We start from the raw sequence: 17,021 nt of genomic DNA, 5'->3' as shown, positions 1-17,021 counted from the left end.
CTGAAAAATTAATTTTAAAAAAATGACATTATAGTGTGTTATAAACCATTTATTAAATGTTTATATGGTGCTTATAAATTCAAAATAGGGGGGATTAAAGTAAAGTGTTACCAATATGTTCTTAGCAAGGCTAATATTTAGAAGTTTAAGCATAAAAACCTAACACATGCTTTGTCAGAAGTATTGACAGTTGTATACAACGCATTATCTAAGACAAATCTCTCTCTAAACTGGCTGTTTCATGCCATTTCTCATTCTTATTTTATCTTGCAAATGGGAATGTCAGTCTGAGTGATCACAGTGGATGTAGCGCTCAGATGGAGGCGTGTGGCCCTGCTGTGCCGTGCCACTTTTTCCATGTCCTCTGATGAGAAATTTGCCAGGATAACAAGGAGGAGGAGACGGGTCAGTCGGACTCTGAAGTAGCAGATTTGAGGCATGTTCTGTGCATGTACCGTGAGCATGACTGAAATTTGACATCATCAGGAGGGGAGACAGTCACGTTTGGCGCATTTGACCTGCATGGGCCATTTGTGCTATGCATGTAAAAGGTCGTATGGTCATGGTAAATATTTTAAACAGGCATCTGCTGAGACTAATTTAACTGACCCTTCAACGACCCTGTGAAAAAGCACTGTGTGTGAATTGTCCATGAGCTACAAAAGCATCAATCACCATCAATGTCTCATAACCTTCACAAAGTACCTCAAATGTGCATGTAGGCTACCAGCACACACACTCACACACATAGGTCAGTGTCAGGTCGGTATAAATAGAGCTCTTATGGGCTTCTTGTTTAGTAGGACATGGAATAACTCTTCCTCAAGTCTGACAATTTGCCCAATCCATCTCTGCCCGAAACCTTGTTTCCTTCCTCTTGTATTCAAACTTTAGATTCTTGTTCTCTCCTTAATAAAACGAGACACGTGCTTGCAAGAGCACCAGGACAGATATGCCAAGGCCAGCCCTCCCCCACAACAAAGCCTTCACATCTGTGACAGGCCTATAAAAGCCCTCGTGGTCGTGTTGTCACTGGTTAGTGGAGTTTAATCTGCACCACTAAACAGAAAATGAATAGCAAGGTAGGAGGGAAGGCCACGAATGAAGTAAGCACTTCCACTTTGGTTTCTTTTTGAGAAGAAAAGCCAGTGACACTACTGACCTCAACAGATTTCTTGATTTATTTCTTTTGATTCTGTGTGTCTCAAAGGAAATGCTTCTAAAACATCAGCAGCACCTGCAGAGACAAAGAGATGCAATCGCCTACAGGATGAAGAAGCTGGCAGCTAAGCAGGTGGAGATAACAGTAAGTCTGTTATATTGTTTAACTACCCAGTGTTCTGTTGTGAGTAGAAATAAAATCCAGTACAAATTGCTTGCTGACATCTATTGTTAGTTATAGATTTTCTCACCTTGTTGGCTAGTAGCCAACACCTGCAAAATCGTACATGGTGGCACCACATGGTGGTAATTTCGACTTTGTGATCTCTTAAAATGAAAAAACAAGATAAATTATAATAAAGTTTGGTGGGAAGGGTCTGAAGTTTGGTGTATTAAATCAACATACATGTTGTTTCATCAGTGTCATTGTCTGTGAACATTATGTTCCAAAACAACCCAAAGGTCATATTCCTAGAAATCACGATGCGTGCTGTGTGACTGGGATTTGTAGGTTCATGGATTTTTTTTTACTTGTTTAGTTTGATTTTAGCTAACAGAGGTGGAACATAGAGCATGTCCTTGTGCTGCTGTAGCACATTCACCTCAAGGTTAAATGATTCTGAAAAGCACTTTTGAACATCTCTGTTATCCTTTCTGTTTCTTGCATTTTTGTAATCCTCCTAGCATGCCATTTTCCTTGCCATTTAATTGTTGCATATGTGCCTAACTAACATACTGTGTTTTAGAGGTGAAATGATAATAGTCAATTAATCGATTAGTCTTTTGGCAGAAAGTTAATCTGCAACTATTTTGATAATCGATTAACCATTTAAGTAATTTTTCAAGCAAAAATATCAAATCATCCTAGTTCCAGTTTTTTAATTGTGAGGATTTGCTGTTGCTGGATTATTTGGGGTTTGTTGATCAAGCAAAACAAGCTATTTGAAGAAATCAACTTTAGGACATTTTAATGGGCATTTTCCACAATTTTCTGATATTCTATAGACCAAAAAAATGTATAAACTAATTGCGAATCGACGGATTAACTGATAATGAAAATAATCATTAGTTGTAGCCCTGCTGTGTTCAGAGGTGATTATATCAGTGGTTCTCAAAGAGAGAATTTCTGGGTTTGCCACAACAAAAAATAAAACCAACCCATCCAACCCAGACCATACCCTAACAGCTAGCATAGAGTATATGTATTGTTGTATTGTTACAACAGTATTGTAAAGAATTATATTAATAATTCTTATTAATATAATTCAGTGCCAAAATTCATGCATCCCTGAAAAAGGGTGAACTAGTTGTCAAGGGCTTACTGTTTGCATTTGTTGCCCATGATATTGTAACTACATTTGTTGTTCAGCTTTTCATCTGCTGTTACAAATGCATTCTTAACTCCCGTGGCCCACTCACATCAGAAAAAGACCAATGCAGCAAAGGAGAAAATCAGGAAAAAGTATGAGGACATGAAGCGGGTTCTGGATGAGGATCTCCGGATCACACTGAACCAACTGGACACTGAGCACGAGGCCACAGAGAAGTTAGTGGAGGAGAGGATAGAGGACTGCTACCACCTCACTCAGGAACTGGACCAGGAACTGTCCAACATTGGTGCCCAGGTGAAAACACAAGAAATTGACAGTCAGGTAAACACAAGGACAAATTCAAAGTTCTGATTTCATGCAACTTATGGGGTATATAATCAATTTGACTGTTTGTCTCAAGCTGCTCACTCAGTGGTATTAAGATCAGTAATTATGTTTTCTTTTTACATCTTCAGAATGCTGAAACAGAAAAAAGGTATGTTCACATTTCAGGAAATAACAGCTTTCTACAAAACCTTTGTGTGTGAGGTAAATGTACTCACGTTTGATAGATGAGGCCCATGCAGTAGGGAATCATAATAGATCAGTAGCTACCAAATATACCTCACATTTTTCTTTTGACATACGGGAAATACCAATGGGGTGATTTCGTGAAATACAAGTTGTGCAATTTACTGGTCACCTAGAACACTATTTACCACTCGCAGTCAGTTTCCCATTTCCTGATAATAAATGTTATTTTGATAAACAACACTTCCTTGTCCACCAGGACACACTAAGACTCTTTGGACAAAATGTGATCATGCTCAAACCACAAATTGCAGATTAAATTCAGTGCTTATTAAATTCTTTCTCCCATGCATATTTTTCTAATAGTATTTGGTGTTAGAACATTTACATAATGTATAGCACTATTATCATGATCAGTATTTGTTAGTCAGTTTGAATGCTTTTATTTCTCTTACTTCTTCCATGTTTTAATTGCATTTGAATGTATTTATATGTGTGAAATCTCTCGCACCATGGGTTATTAAGTAATTGAATTTACAAACACCTAAGCTTGATAGTCAAATCGTCATGGTTTGGAGCTCTGCAAGAGGTATCAATTCCTTTTTTTTGTCTGAAATTAGAATAGCTGAGACTCTGAAGTTGACTGACCCTGACCTGATTCAGATGGATGAGTTCAAGAGCGAACAACTACTGAGTCTTACCATCAACCTGCTGCTGTTCATCAGATCCCAGGTCCCTGTCACCAAGAAACTGTTTCAGAGCTGTGAGTTCACGCAAAAAGACAGGTAGATTGACGAGTTAAGGACTTTTTCTCCTAGCTATGTCAAAGATGACAATTACTGTAAGTTAGCCTAATTGACAGTAATAACAATAATGTCAAGTGTTTGTCTCGCTTGTGAACTTGTGGGGAGAACATGACAACTCATCTGCAGAATATTTCGCCCAAGACACTGAATGTTTCTGATGTTTCTCACACAGATTCTGCAGATGTTGTCCTTGACGCTGACACTGCCCACCCCAAGCTGATCATCTCTCCCAAGGGCGACTCAGCCACCTACACCGATACCTGGCAGGATGTCCCAGAGACTCTCTCCCGCTTTGACACCACCTTAAATGTAGTCAGCCAGCAAGGCTTCAGCGAGGGCCGCCAGTACTGGGAGGTGGAGGTGAGTGGGAAGACATACTGGGAGCTGGGGCTCACCTACCCATGCATCCCACGCAAGGGCCGCGAGGAGGACTCCTGGCTGGGCCGAGGCAAAGAATCTTGGTGTGTGGAATACTTTAATGGAGACTACACAGCCTGGCATGGTGGTGTCCAGCATGAGCTGCCTCTGCTGGCAGGAAAACAGTTCACTCGCATCGGGGTATACTGCAGCTTCCCTGGGGGTTTGGTGTGCTTTCTAGGAGCTGATACCATGACCCCCCTCCACTGCTTCTGCGCTGGGACCTTCACCGACACCCTACATCAAGCATTATGTCCTGGTCATGACAACGAAGGCACAAACTGGAAGTCCCTAAAGATCTGCGATGTGTCCCAATCAGCTCCTGTTCTCTGAGGTGGGGCAGGAATGCCTCAGGGGCAGGAAGGATGGGGCAGAAATGGTCAGGAATGTGTGTGTGGTTCATGAGCATCAGCTGCTTGATCTGATATTCTTAACTTGTGACACCACATCAGTTCTAGATACCGTGCGTGTCAGGCTAGTTTAAATTTGCCTAAAGGCATTTTTAAAGCGTATCTCTTATTTTAGATTCACAGGTCATGTTGTTCATTTCCAGTCATTCATGCTTTTCTTTATAGAGGACACACCAAAGCCAATATGATGTTAGAGCTGTTCTTCATACCGTCGCTCAGTGTTTATTTTTAAAAGTTTATTTTTAAAGCTATGATGAACCTGAATATCCAGATGAGGAATTGCAAAAGACAGATGTTGACATGGCAAAGAAAGTCTTTAAGTAAGAAATAATAATAAATAACCTTTAATTTGGTAAGATAGATCTGCTTTTTAACACTCAATCAAGAAGTTGGATTTGTCTATCATTAATTAGGAAACTGAACTTAAAGGATAATGTTGGTAATATTCTATATGTTTCTTATTGTCAACAAATACAATGAAAATACCAAAACCAACAATGCATTTGTCTGCCTCTCAATACTTTTGAACTTGCCTATCCTGTCTGTGATTTTCAGACCCAACCAAAGATGTAAATCCTTAAAAATGGGTTACAAATTTATAGTTTTGTTTAAAAAGACTGGGCACTGTAGTTTTAATCAAATGTTACTCAAACTGTATTACTGATACTATTTTCAGCTGTGGATTAATACACATTTGATGCTGTAGTGAGTATTTATATCAGCATGATGGTGTATGTGCGTTCGACTCAAAATAAACTAGTGCCCATATTTATCATAATGAAGCAGCATGTCACTCAGTGTAATAGTGCGGCTCACTGAGGTGTTTTAATAGTTTTTAGACAAAAATAGAGCTCTATTGCACAGAGCAATAAGTTATATCAGGCTTTAGCTATACAGACATACTTGTTAGTAAGATCAATTCATTGTTAGTTTTGGTCTTTTCGTGATATTTGCTGACAATAAGAAAACTAGAATATCGCCAACCTTATCCTTTAAGTGTTAATAGAAAGCTGAAGATGTTTGTCTACTATTAGAAATATGGATTGCTGAAAAAACTGTTTTTAGTGTCTTCAATATTTGTTCAAGTGACATTCGGTGTATTATTTACCGATTCCAAACATCTTCCTTATCTTAAAAAAAACAAAACAAAAAAACAGCAGCCTTTCAATATGTGTCTGTGTTTACAGATGTGCAAGAAAAGTGACACACAACTCATTACACAATAAATTCTTCATGTTTAATACAATAAAATGTTTACATAAGCATTCCTCTGTTTTGAAGTTATTTAAACAAGGTATTGCCCCAAATAAAATTAAAAAACTGGGCCAGATTATACTTTCAATGAAATTCATTCATTCATTTTTCCAAATCTTTTCAAATATATTTCTGAGGACAACAGCATTTAACACTGGAAAGCATTTAAAATTTTACCCTTAAAAATAAATTTTTCCCTCCTTCAATTCCAATCCAAAACAAGTGGAGCAAACACTCCTTCAGCACAGGTTGGGCACCACATCACTAATCAGAGATCCATGTGTCGAGAGGATTCAAGAGTTGTGGCTATATTGGACAAGTGCACTGGGTGTAAATGGGACATGTCTCTAACTTAAGCCAGTATTGATCACACTTCTGGCAACTATAAATATTATGTAAAAGTGTTATCAAAATAAAAAAACGACTGATAAAAAAATACAAGGAGTAAAAAGAGGAAAATATAATGACAAATTAAACCTAATGCTGAACTTTTCCCCTAAGTTACTGACACATGCAATCATGTGAATAATGTAAAAACATTGCAGCAACAATGAGTGAATGTATTGTGGACATGTGGTTTGTGTATGTTCAGACTTGTCACCACCAGTAATAGCTGCCTCTGTGATTGACAGACAATAACAATAACACAGTGTATTTGCAGAAACAAACTTTATGTAAGTTGTAATGACCATCAGCAAATGTCTATTATATTCAAAATATATATTTTAGATTTTACCATATAACTCAATGATAATGATTCATTTACTAAATTGTGCAATATTGTTTAAAAAAAAAACTTGCACAAAACGCGCATTAAGTGCTTAAAAATTATATGGAAAAGCAATTTTGGGTTTTTAGATCTTTCTAAATCAAAGATCAATTTTAATATAAATAGGAAGACCTTGCTGGGTACATCTTATTAAAGTGTAATTTATGTTATGACAACACTAATATACAGTGATATGATGTGGCATTTGTGCTTTGGGCCCTAGTCCAGCTTTACACTATAATATTTCCCAAATTTATGACACAGTTTTTGACATTCTTAAGTTCTCTTTCTGGTGTAACAATCCAACAGCATGTATCATATTATCTATTAAAGATATTCAAGAGGAATGTCTAACTTTAAAGATTAAGAAAGGGAAATTCATAAACTGATTTGTTTGACCTTGACTAATAAGACACGTGCGTAATTTTGATCATGTGCAAATACATGAACTTCACTTACTCTGGGTTGAACAACAAGCAAGTGAAGTCTTCAACATCACATTGAGAAAACTGGCAAATTGCAAATAACCCTTGCTTTTATGGGAGTGGACTATATACTACGCACTTGACCCAAAATCCCATACAACTAATCACTACACAGCAAAAGAGCACACCTTCCTAGCCATACGTATATGACATTCTTATGACAACATTACATTTACCCACTTCATGGGACATTAAAGAACCTGAGGATGCCAGCATGCTGCTACCAACTGAAACTTGCTAGGAAGGCTGAGACACTGAACCTTTGGCAAAAAACACTGTCACATGTTTCTGCTCAGAGGAGTGTTGTCTTTTTCTTTTGTCTCTTTCTTTTGACAATTGACAGCTGAAAACATTAAAACACAGATAACTGAAAATGATCTGATCCACTTTCCAGATGCTTTTTTCCCCCTCTAACAATGCATCGGACAGGGTTTGTAATCAAGGCAGCTCCCTCATCTCTCCTATGGCAATCAAAGGGTTTGTAATCACTCTATTCAGTTTCCTAGTGGGGATTTCTATAGACAGACTAGTGCATCAAAAGAGCCCTCATTTAGGCTGTTTGTGCAAAATCATATTAGATAAATCAAAATGACAAGATTGATGCATTGGACTGCATTAGACCAGAACACCAAATGTCAATTCTTTCAGTTTGTCAGAACTAGAAGAGCTAAGTTTAGCCTGAAGACTCCTGTCCACTCTATATAGTTCCTTTCAACATCTATTGCAAATGCTGGAAAATGGAGAGAAACATATTCAGATAAGATTCCCCAAACCCACAAAAACTGGCAGCAAATTTTCCGGGCTGGAAGAATAACATGGATATTTCACAATGCCTGTCAAAAAAAGATCAGATCAAATGTGACGCCATTATTCCAAAGAATAACCTGAAGAAGAGGAAGAAGTTTCACCATCAACACATGAACGAGGAGTGCCACTGTAAATGTTTTTTTTTCTCACGGAGTGCTTGTTTTCGGGCCCAACTACACATGCAAAATGTCATATGTGCTCCAAATGTGCAGTGTCCCGCTGGGCCTGAATCATCCCTGAATGCTTTGAACGCTTAGTCGGTACCTGAAACAGTCGGTCAAGTCAGTCAGTCAGTCTGTGGTGTTGTACAGTACAGTCAGTTAGGCTGGCGGTCAGTTGAAATACAGTTCTTTCGTCAGCATAGAGACCACGCAGGGAATCTGCTTCTTCTCACTGAAGCGTGGGTCTTCAGACCAGGACTCAAAGCTGGTGGCCACCATATAGTTGACCCGTGTCAGGATCTGCATTATCTCCAGCTGCTTGCCAAACTCGTTGAGGACGTTGCAGAGTGCCTGGACAAACCAAGAGCCACGCCCAGGATTTCTCCATGAGTAATACCCTGGAAAATCAAAATTAGTCAGCCCTGAAACTTGGCTCCGAAGTGTCTGCTCTCTGATATATCAAGCAGAGGTATGTCACAGATACCCAAAACGCTTTCACTTCAAGCATTCATTTATTTGGCAGTAAAAATATGTAATTCAAAAATGTGATTTACCTGGCACAGTGGAGTAGGCAAACAGGAAATCTGCCTCTACAGGGATCTTATGTCTTGGATTAGCATCTGTCTCCAAGGTATCGTTTGGCGGACCTGAATCTGTCTGTATACCATCATCAAATTCGGAACCCCGGCAAGCCTGGTGAAGTAAATGAAATGACATTTCATTGTGATCCTGAGTAGCTTTCTCAACGATGACCTGGTGAAGCAATTAAAAATTAACTGTTTTTAAAAGCTGAGATGGGCAAAATTTTACACAACTATCATCTGTCTGTGGGGAGCTTGTCTTCTCAACAAAATCTATACGTTAATTAACAACTGGTAACATTATTGTTACATAATCACATTATCTTTTTTATTCCATTTCTAAATGAAAGTCTTCAGAACTTCGTACCTGGATGAAGAAGAGCTTTGGCTTTCCGACTAAGCTTTTGCACATGTCCCCCCTGAACATTGAGGTCATGGTCTTGATGGGCATGGCTCCGTCTGTTCCGTAGATCATGCCCTCCTCACCGTGGCTTAGCAGGATACAGGCGAAACACGAGCTGTCACTATGGTCTTCCTCCGAGGCTGACCCATACACACACACAAACAAACACTCAACTCTTAGCTCGGCTCTGGCCTCATTAAGCTTCTAATTTAGTGAGCAATATAAGTAACTTAATGGTCCAGTTTGGAGTTTATTTAGCCTGTTATTCGTCCATCAAGATTCTTGAAGAATTTGAAGTTGCAACTAATATTAAGTAAACAGTTACAGTAAGAGTTTAAAATATACAGTTTCTACATAGTTTCCTCTGAGGAACATAACAACACCATACAAGACTTTAAATTATGGTGTCATTTAAATTTAGCATATTATTTAATTTAAATTAGTTATAATTTTCTAATCTAAATAAAATATCGCCCCTCAGCATATTGCTTGACCCTAACACACAGTGGTGTTCTTCCCAGTAGGAGCGTGAATGTGCTGAGCAAATTCCATGGCAAACTGCCTATAATGAGATATTTCATGTTCAAAGATGACATGTGAACCAGAGGGCTGCACTGGAGGATCATGCGCAATGGAACACAAATGTGCTGGTTAAACTTCATGACAATCTATTTGATTTTGAAATTTCTTGTGTACTAATGGGAAATTGTGGCCTGATAATTATACTAGGGGAAAGGTCAAGAGGTCTATCTATTCTGTAGCTGCAAAGGTATCTTGCTTTGGATGCAGTGATGAATCGTGGATCAGACCTGTGAAAGAAACTGACCAACTATCGTCAGCAGGCCTCACTGCTACCTGGACAAAATGTGTACAGATTCTAAACAATAACAGCCATTAAAATGTCACATCATATTAAACAAGAAAGTTTATTGGTGTTCCCAAGGGCATATGACCATGAGAGGCGACTTGTACATCTTGTCATGAAATCTAGCCAGTGGACCTGCAAGTCCTCTGATCAGTGACACAGAATTGACACAATACCTTTTGGCCAAATTGGTAGCAACTTCAGTAGGATTTATGTAATTACTTTTACAACAGCACTACCTGCTGTCTGACCTGGCAGTTTTAAGAAACAAACATACTGCAACAGTCACAAAGAGTCTTGAATGTGAACTTGTGCATGTAGATCACACTGCAACTTAAAGGGGAATCAATTTCACTAGCACATAACTGCACTGTATGTATATTAAAACTAATGAATCTGGTAGAGCTGATAACAAATGTTATCTATAGCAAAACAATATGTTTGCAAAGTAAGGAGATGTCTGTCTGACACTGAGATTCTTAACTTACCTTAAAATCGAAACATTTTCACATTCCCACCATTAATAATGTTCCAAGTACTATGACTCTACTGTCATTACACACAGTTGCCAGTTATAAGGTACAGCTGACTAAAACTAATTGAGTCAAATCCAACAGTCCTGCAATAAATCCTGCCTTCATAAAGGTAAGAATGTTCAGTTTTTGTTGAAACTGTTTTAGAGGCCATTTTAGAGGCTCTAGTTTGTGGTGCTGTTCAGTTGTATTGTGTTACATTGAGAGCTGTTTCTAATATTTAATCTACTCACATTTATATAAATGGGGTGGACAAACATCTCTCAGTAGAACACAATAAAATTCACCATCACCGCAAACTACAGCCTCCAAATTCACCGCAAGTTGAATCAATGTCTCTCAAAAACCGGTTCAACAAAAACTGAACATTACAACCTTCATGAAGGCAGGACTGCAGGACTGTTGGATTAGACTGTATTAGTTTTGGCTAAGTGTGCCTAACAAGAGATTTTTAAGGCATGATAAGGAGCTAGTATTAGTGTATGAGGAAATAAACACGCCCAGAACAACCTTAGCAAGTATGAGAGAACATTGTGAAAATGTCTCCATGGTGTTTCCAAAAGGTGTCTCTATATATTATTTTTTGGGATTCGTATTGGCATCCCATTAGTTCAACAATGTTACGTACCCATATGAAAGAACAAGAGAAGTATGATAAGTGGCTTGAGCACCAATACAGAAAGACAGAGGACTTCACTACTCACCCTCTTTGAGAAGACACTCCATCTTCTCACATGTCTGATCATTGTAGATGAAGACATCGAAGCCCAGGCTCTTGAAGCATTTGAACAGCTCACCTGCGTCTCGGTCTGTGCCATTGCGTACATTCATCCCTGTCAAGACAATCTGTTTAGAATACACACTCTTTATGCAATAATAATGAGCAAAGTTGAATTAGGTATACAGTGTTTGAAACATGTTTGCTGTACCTGTCTTTTCATCAAAGTTTTTGTTGTTGATGATGATACACTTGCCCACTCGCTGGTGGCTCATCTTATACTGGAATGTTGGTGAAACAATTCTGTAATGGCTTTCAGAAGAGTAGTCCTGCTCTCGCGTCTGGCCATCCTTATTCTTCTTACTAATAGAGTCAGAGAGAAACAGAATGTTAAGGACAGTTAACAGTCCATGGTAGCATTATAATATGCAATATTATTTACTTTTGAGCTGTACGTAACGCAACATGTTTTATGTTCAGCTGATCTTTTTAAAGAGTGCTACTTGTGTGTATAAAAAGTAGATGTATACAATACACACAGTACACATTCATGACAATATTCCTTCATTACCTTCTTGTAGACCTTACACAAAAAACTAAAAAAAAAAAACTAAAAACACAACAAACATATAAATGAGAGCAGTATTAGGAATGAAAATAACAATGAATATTAGAATAACAAATGGATGGCCATTCAATTAAAAAAAAAAAGAATTTTGACACAGCCAAACCTAACCAGTTAAAACAACCATAATGTTAACTCTTACCTTACATGGCAGTGTCTTGCAAGTGAAAAGTTTTCTAGAAAATATTCTTGACACTTACAGATCATGACAGTGTCTTTTAAGCTACAATGTTTCTCTACATACCGGTTATTTCAACATAAGTAAATGTCAAGACTTCCAATGCAAGGAAAACTCACACGAAACTGAAAACACTCTCGAACCACTTACTCAGAAACCAAAGAGAACATACATTTTCAAATAAGGCATTAACGTCACAGCCAAATTTGGTCGCAGTAATCCACCATCGGGTTAAAGAAGAAACTAGAACATTTTTGCTTAGCGCAGATATTAAAAAATCATAACCACATCAATGTAGATTGAGCGAGAGGAAATCTTCCACGAGTGGCAATTCTCACAGACCTGTCATATTTCCATTCTTTAAACGATCCATCCAGATAGCAAAGCCAACAGTGGCCCATTGGGGGCTCAGAAAATCCAGGCTTGTTCCAGAAGAGCCTAGTCATCAAGTTACTCAAGCATGGGAACAATACACAGCAATGCACACTAACAGTCTCATGCACATACACTCACAGGCAGCCCAGCCATGTTCTAATAAACATGTGATCCAGAACTTTTTGAAGCCCACCTCCCACCTCCAAATTGTGCCAACATACTGTACCAAACTGTTGCACGAGGGTGGGCAAAGAGCCGAAACTCTGTTTCAATGAGGGCTGGGCATGGCAGAAAGAGGAGGAGCAGGTAGGAGGACGGTGAAGAGGAATATGAGGCGGTTGTGTCCGTCTTACCTGGGTTCGTCATTAAGCGCTACGCCACTCTGCATCTGAAATGCGTTGATTTTGTCTTGTTTCTTTTCTTTCCCCTAAAAGAGTATGCTCCTCCAGACCTGGCAGCTTAATTTTTGGCTGTGTGCTAGGATACTGACATGCTCTCTGTACTGGATGGAGACCTGACTGGGCCAGCAGGTGCTGAGGACAGGGGCGGCGCACTGTGAGCCCCCTGAGTCAGCAGCCTCGCCACCACACCAGTGTTTTCTAAAGGCCTATTCACACATGGCCCCTGCGCCTCGCTCCCTGCTGAGGTCAGACAGGGCAACAAGTTGCTCCTCTGCTGACAAGCACAGAATCCACCTGTACTGACATACTGTGAGTGCCTAATCACCTCAACTTTGGATGCACAAGAAGGGGTAAAACTAAAAACCATTCATTACTAAAAAAATCGTTGCTTTGATAAATACCTTAACACACGACAAATAACTAAAGAGAAATCTTGGTTATTAATCATTTCTGTCTTGGTTTAAAGCCAGATTTAGCCAAAATCCAAACGGTTCAGGAAATACAGGCAATTATCATTAGAATCTTTATACACAATTCCTTTACAGATGACAAGTTGATCTGTTGTTTGGTCATGCCTTCTTCCAATAAAAAAGACACAAAGTACTGTAGATAAGGTGGTATCAGTTTTACGTAATACTTAATTTGGTGGTCATGTTCGCTATCAAGTAGCCATTACTAAGTGGCTATGCAATACACATATCATTCAGCATATTAGGCATATGGCATTTAAACATTAAATGCATGCTAATATCTTAATAAACTATGTCATGTTTTATCGTAGAAAAGGTTTCAGTCGTAGTCATCTGGACACTGTTTTCAGAATCACAATTGATAATGACTTCCGGATGGGAGCTGAAACGTCTTGATTCTGAAAACAGTGTCCAGATGACTACGACTGAAACCTTTTCTACGATAGAACACTCCTGGACGATGGTCATGTTTTGTCTTCAGCCAATTTCAAAAAGCATCTGAGATGCTTCTTTTAATGGTTTTTAAAAATAAAAAAATAACAAATTGCCCATTGTTATCCTGATATTTTGGGGTAGAAATCTAAATGCCACACAGAGCACACAGGCTTTGTGTTTGATTACCAGTATCTGGCAGAAACATAGCTGACATGTTCCCCCGCTACAAAGGTTCACAGTGCCACCTTGTGAGTCAGACTGGAATAAAGAGAGGCTACTCCCTCATGTCAGTCAGTAATGGCTTGGTCACACTTTTAAAAAACAAACACAAGACACTGTGACAGGGCCCATACTCTACATCATATCTGAATTCACATATCCATGATTTTAGACTTTGCTGTAGTACAGTCTAATTTTGAGCAGCCATGTAATATAGCCACTGGAGGACTGACATCAGTCCCAAAATTGAGTTTAAGATTGCTTTCACACACCTTGCCCCATTAGAATAATTAGGCTAGCCAAAACTTTGCTGTGTCAAATCTAGGGTATATATTTTATAATTTTTAAAAGTTTTGAATGGTTGAGGGTTAAGAGGAACCAATGCCACCTTCATGTACAAAGAACAGTCGATCTTACTGAAAGTGCACAGTTATGTGAAGTTTTTTTAATCTCTTTTCATTGTAAGATATGACTGTTGGAAAAAATCATATTGCAATTTTTTTGACACATTTGACACATCACAATTGCAATATGATTCACAATTAGTGGGAAAGATCATTTTTGAATAACAATTTTCATTTTCCCTGAAAAAACTATTAAAATCATGTTGATGTGACATTTGTTGGGGTCTGTATCAAACAAACATGTTTTCTTACATCTGGAGAACAAGATTTGTAGGTCAGGGCATCTCTGCAGTACTACTCTACTTCATTATAATACTGTTCTGTCACACATTTTACCTTTATCAATAAATTGCAGCTTCTGCGAGTTGTATATTGCACTTGATAATATTGCGATTCCGCTAATATTTCGATTAATTGTGCAGCCCTACTGTTGGTGTAAATAAATATGAGTGTTCGTGCACATTTGGTTTACTTGGAAGTGGTGTAGCACCACAGCAATAGTTTTACAAATAAATTAGAACAGATGGCAAGAATCACCAGCAAAATATCAACAACCAAAATGAACACATATTAGGCCACATATAGTTTGATAAAGAACCCTTTTCTTGTCCCCTTTTGAAATAACTAAATTCCCATACACTAACTGGGAAATAATAACGAAAGTGAAAGCTACACTAAAACATGCATATTCTTAAAAATGGTCTCATAAAGTGAATTTGAAGTAAATTCCATTCCTTATGGCCCAAACTATGTGAGTTTCTGCTCTGCAGTTGTATTGAATGCGCTGAAAAGGAAGTCACCTCCCAAACAGAAGAAATCTCCCTCTGCGGTCAGGTTTGGCGTCTGTCTCGTCTCCTGTCAGCTTCCTTTCCTCAACTTCACCTCCAAGTTCAGTTGGCTCAGCAGATTCTCCAGCCATCTGCGGTTATAACACACGTATTGCTTTTTAGCTTAACGTCATGGTTTGATTAACTTACTGCACAGTATATTTTGAAATCAACTTTAAATTACTGCTAAGTTACTGCTTTGGCTAATGTTAACATTCGTTTAACGGCAACTTCGTTTCATTTCCTTATTCCCAATCACTGCTATCGTCAACACAGCTCAGGGGTTGTTCAAACGGGTTAAAAGCAGTATAAACAAACTTATAGCTAGCTTAACTCTAGCTTAACTCTAATTAAGAGCTAGTTTAATCACCAGTTTAATACGTTAAGTTATTAAATCCAACTTGTTAGCTGCCAAAAACATATAGCATATAGCCAAAAACTCGTTAACGAAAAACTACTATTTTCAACTTAGGGACGGATACGTTAGCATGAACTTACACTCTACTATTCGTGTGTTGTGCTTTGTCAACTTAGCTATTGCAAAAGAAAAGTTGACCGTGGTTCGTTTCTCCTTCTCCACAGTTTTCACCGAGTTTCTGTTCCTTAGACAACTTGAAAGTGAAAATACGTCTCTGAGGTGCGTAACCACGTCAGAGCCCTGCGTCACTCAGGTCTGCCTCATTTGATATTCTTATTAACATGCAAAGCCCAGTTACAGTCACATTAAAATCAATTCCAACAGCTTATCCAACATATCAGGATCGATAAACAATTGTAATAATCAGAATACAGACAATTGTATCATATACATATGTAAAATTAAAACCATTATAAAACCTTTGATCCATCAGAATATTAAATAAAAGAGTATCGAAATACCCTATGCCATTGTATGGTCATCATACACTCACTGTTGGCTGACCACCTCAATTATGCAAAGTCCCTGAAGAGTTAGAGAAAAACATTGTAGTGATAGGACGGGGTTATTAATTAATTTAATACTGTGCAATATCAAATCATGTTACTGTTCTTTCAAATTACCTTTATTATAAACATGTGCAATAACATGTACATATTATCAAACGTTAGTCTAAGCAGACTGTATAAACAATACATGACCAAGCTGTACTATATTTATTCCAGCTTTATTTGCATCGCTTACTCTTATAGACCTGACAGTGTTGTGACACAAAACAGGCGCTCCTGACGCACACAAAAAATTTATGAATTCCCCAGGACGTCAAGGCACATTGTTTTGTAAAGGTACAAGAGATAAAAAGCTTTTATTACAGTTATTTCATGATTAAAAACAAGATGAATCGACTGCACTCAGCTCTTCCTTAGTGTCAATGCGGTTTTGATCCTGAGGAACTTTTGTACTTTGATGAGGCAATATGCTTCCTTGACTTTTTCGGAATTAATTTCTCTCTTTTTTTTAGATTAAGCTTTATGTTTATGTTTGCTTAATTGTTGTCTTTGTTTAGTTGTATGTTTATATATTCTCTTCTTGTATGTCCATATTTCTTAGAGTTAAATGTTTTGTATGTGTCAACCAGTGGTACAGCAATACTACAGTGTAAAATACTCTGTTACAAATAAAAGTCCTGCGTTCACAATCTTACTCAAGTAAGAGCACAAAAGTACAAGTACTGTAATTTGTACTCATTTGTGAAGTATTAATGTGTACATCACTTTAATGTTTTGGCTGGTAAAGGTGCGGCTAATATTAACTACTTTATATACTGTCGGGTAGCTTAATCTGTAATAATACATCATAATTTTTTAGTTGACTTATATTTTGTATTAATAATCTAAATCTGCAAAGTAACTAGTAACTTTAGCTGTCAAATAAATGTAGTGGAGTAAAAAGTACAAG

General features: G+C 38.0%; 2 protein-coding genes across 5 annotated transcripts; one reads left to right on the top strand and one right to left on the bottom strand.

Annotated features, from left to right (window-relative positions):
* Window positions 1–816: 816 nt before the first annotated feature.
* si:ch211-28p3.4 (E3 ubiquitin-protein ligase TRIM39) lies at window positions 817–5,900 on the top strand. 2 transcript variants are annotated; one of them, XM_044177680.1, is made up of 6 exons: window positions 817–1,082; window positions 1,211–1,306; window positions 2,586–2,813; window positions 2,948–2,967; window positions 3,623–3,765; window positions 3,981–5,900. In XM_044177680.1, the coding sequence occupies exons 1-6, from the start codon at window positions 1,071–1,073 to the stop codon at window positions 4,556–4,558; spliced, it is 1,077 nt and encodes a 358-aa protein (XP_044033615.1). In that variant the 5' UTR covers window positions 817–1,070; the 3' UTR covers window positions 4,559–5,900. The 2 variants fall into 2 exon arrangements, with proteins under 2 accessions (XP_044033615.1, XP_044033614.1); XM_044177679.1 differs by having other exon boundaries at window positions 818–1,106.
* On the bottom strand, window positions 5,851–15,801 carry casp7 (caspase 7, apoptosis-related cysteine peptidase). Of its 3 annotated transcripts, none has more exons than XM_044177681.1 (7): window positions 15,644–15,801; window positions 15,119–15,237; window positions 11,423–11,574; window positions 11,198–11,326; window positions 9,060–9,235; window positions 8,666–8,864; window positions 5,851–8,509 (listed from the first exon to the last, which is right to left on the bottom strand). In XM_044177681.1, the coding sequence occupies exons 2-7, from the start codon at window positions 15,235–15,237 to the stop codon at window positions 8,283–8,285; spliced, it is 1,002 nt and encodes a 333-aa protein (XP_044033616.1). In that variant the 5' UTR covers window positions 15,644–15,801; the 3' UTR covers window positions 5,851–8,282. The 3 variants fall into 3 exon arrangements, with proteins under 3 accessions (XP_044033616.1, XP_044033617.1, XP_044033618.1); XM_044177682.1 differs by having other exon boundaries at window positions 8,666–8,804; XM_044177683.1 differs by lacking the exons at window positions 15,119–15,237; window positions 15,644–15,801 and adding an exon at window positions 12,743–13,615.
* Window positions 15,802–17,021: the final 1,220 nt, after the last annotated feature.

This window comes from Siniperca chuatsi, linkage group LG20 (assembly GCF_020085105.1).
Source record: "Siniperca chuatsi isolate FFG_IHB_CAS linkage group LG20, ASM2008510v1, whole genome shotgun sequence".
NCBI classification, from domain to species: domain Eukaryota; kingdom Metazoa; phylum Chordata; class Actinopteri; order Centrarchiformes; family Sinipercidae; genus Siniperca; species Siniperca chuatsi.
Note: the sequence above shows the minus strand (reverse complement) of the source record. Positions and strands in the feature narration are given on the sequence as shown.

Bases quoted from the DNA above. Each gene is read 5' to 3' on its own strand.
- si:ch211-28p3.4 (XM_044177679.1), top strand. From the start codon at position 1,071: ATGAATAGCAAGGTAGGAGGGAAGGCCACGAATGAA. The intron at 1,307-2,585 runs GTAAGTCTGTTA...CACTCACATCAG, and splicing joins CTAAGCAGGTGGAGATAACA to AAAAAGACCAATGCAGCAAA. The intron at 2,968-3,622 runs GTATGTTCACAT...GTCTGAAATTAG, and splicing joins AATGCTGAAACAGAAAAAAG to AATAGCTGAGACTCTGAAGT.
- casp7 (XM_044177681.1), bottom strand. From the start codon at position 15,237: ATGGCTGGAGAATCTGCTGAGCCAACTGAACTTGGAGGTGAAGTTGAG. The intron at 9,236-11,197 runs GTGAGTAGTGAA...TGTATGGGTCAG, and splicing joins GGAGTGTCTTCTCAAAGAGG to CCTCGGAGGAAGACCATAGT. The intron at 8,865-9,059 runs GTACGAAGTTCT...TTGCTTCACCAG, and splicing joins CAAAGCTCTTCTTCATCCAG to GTCATCGTTGAGAAAGCTAC.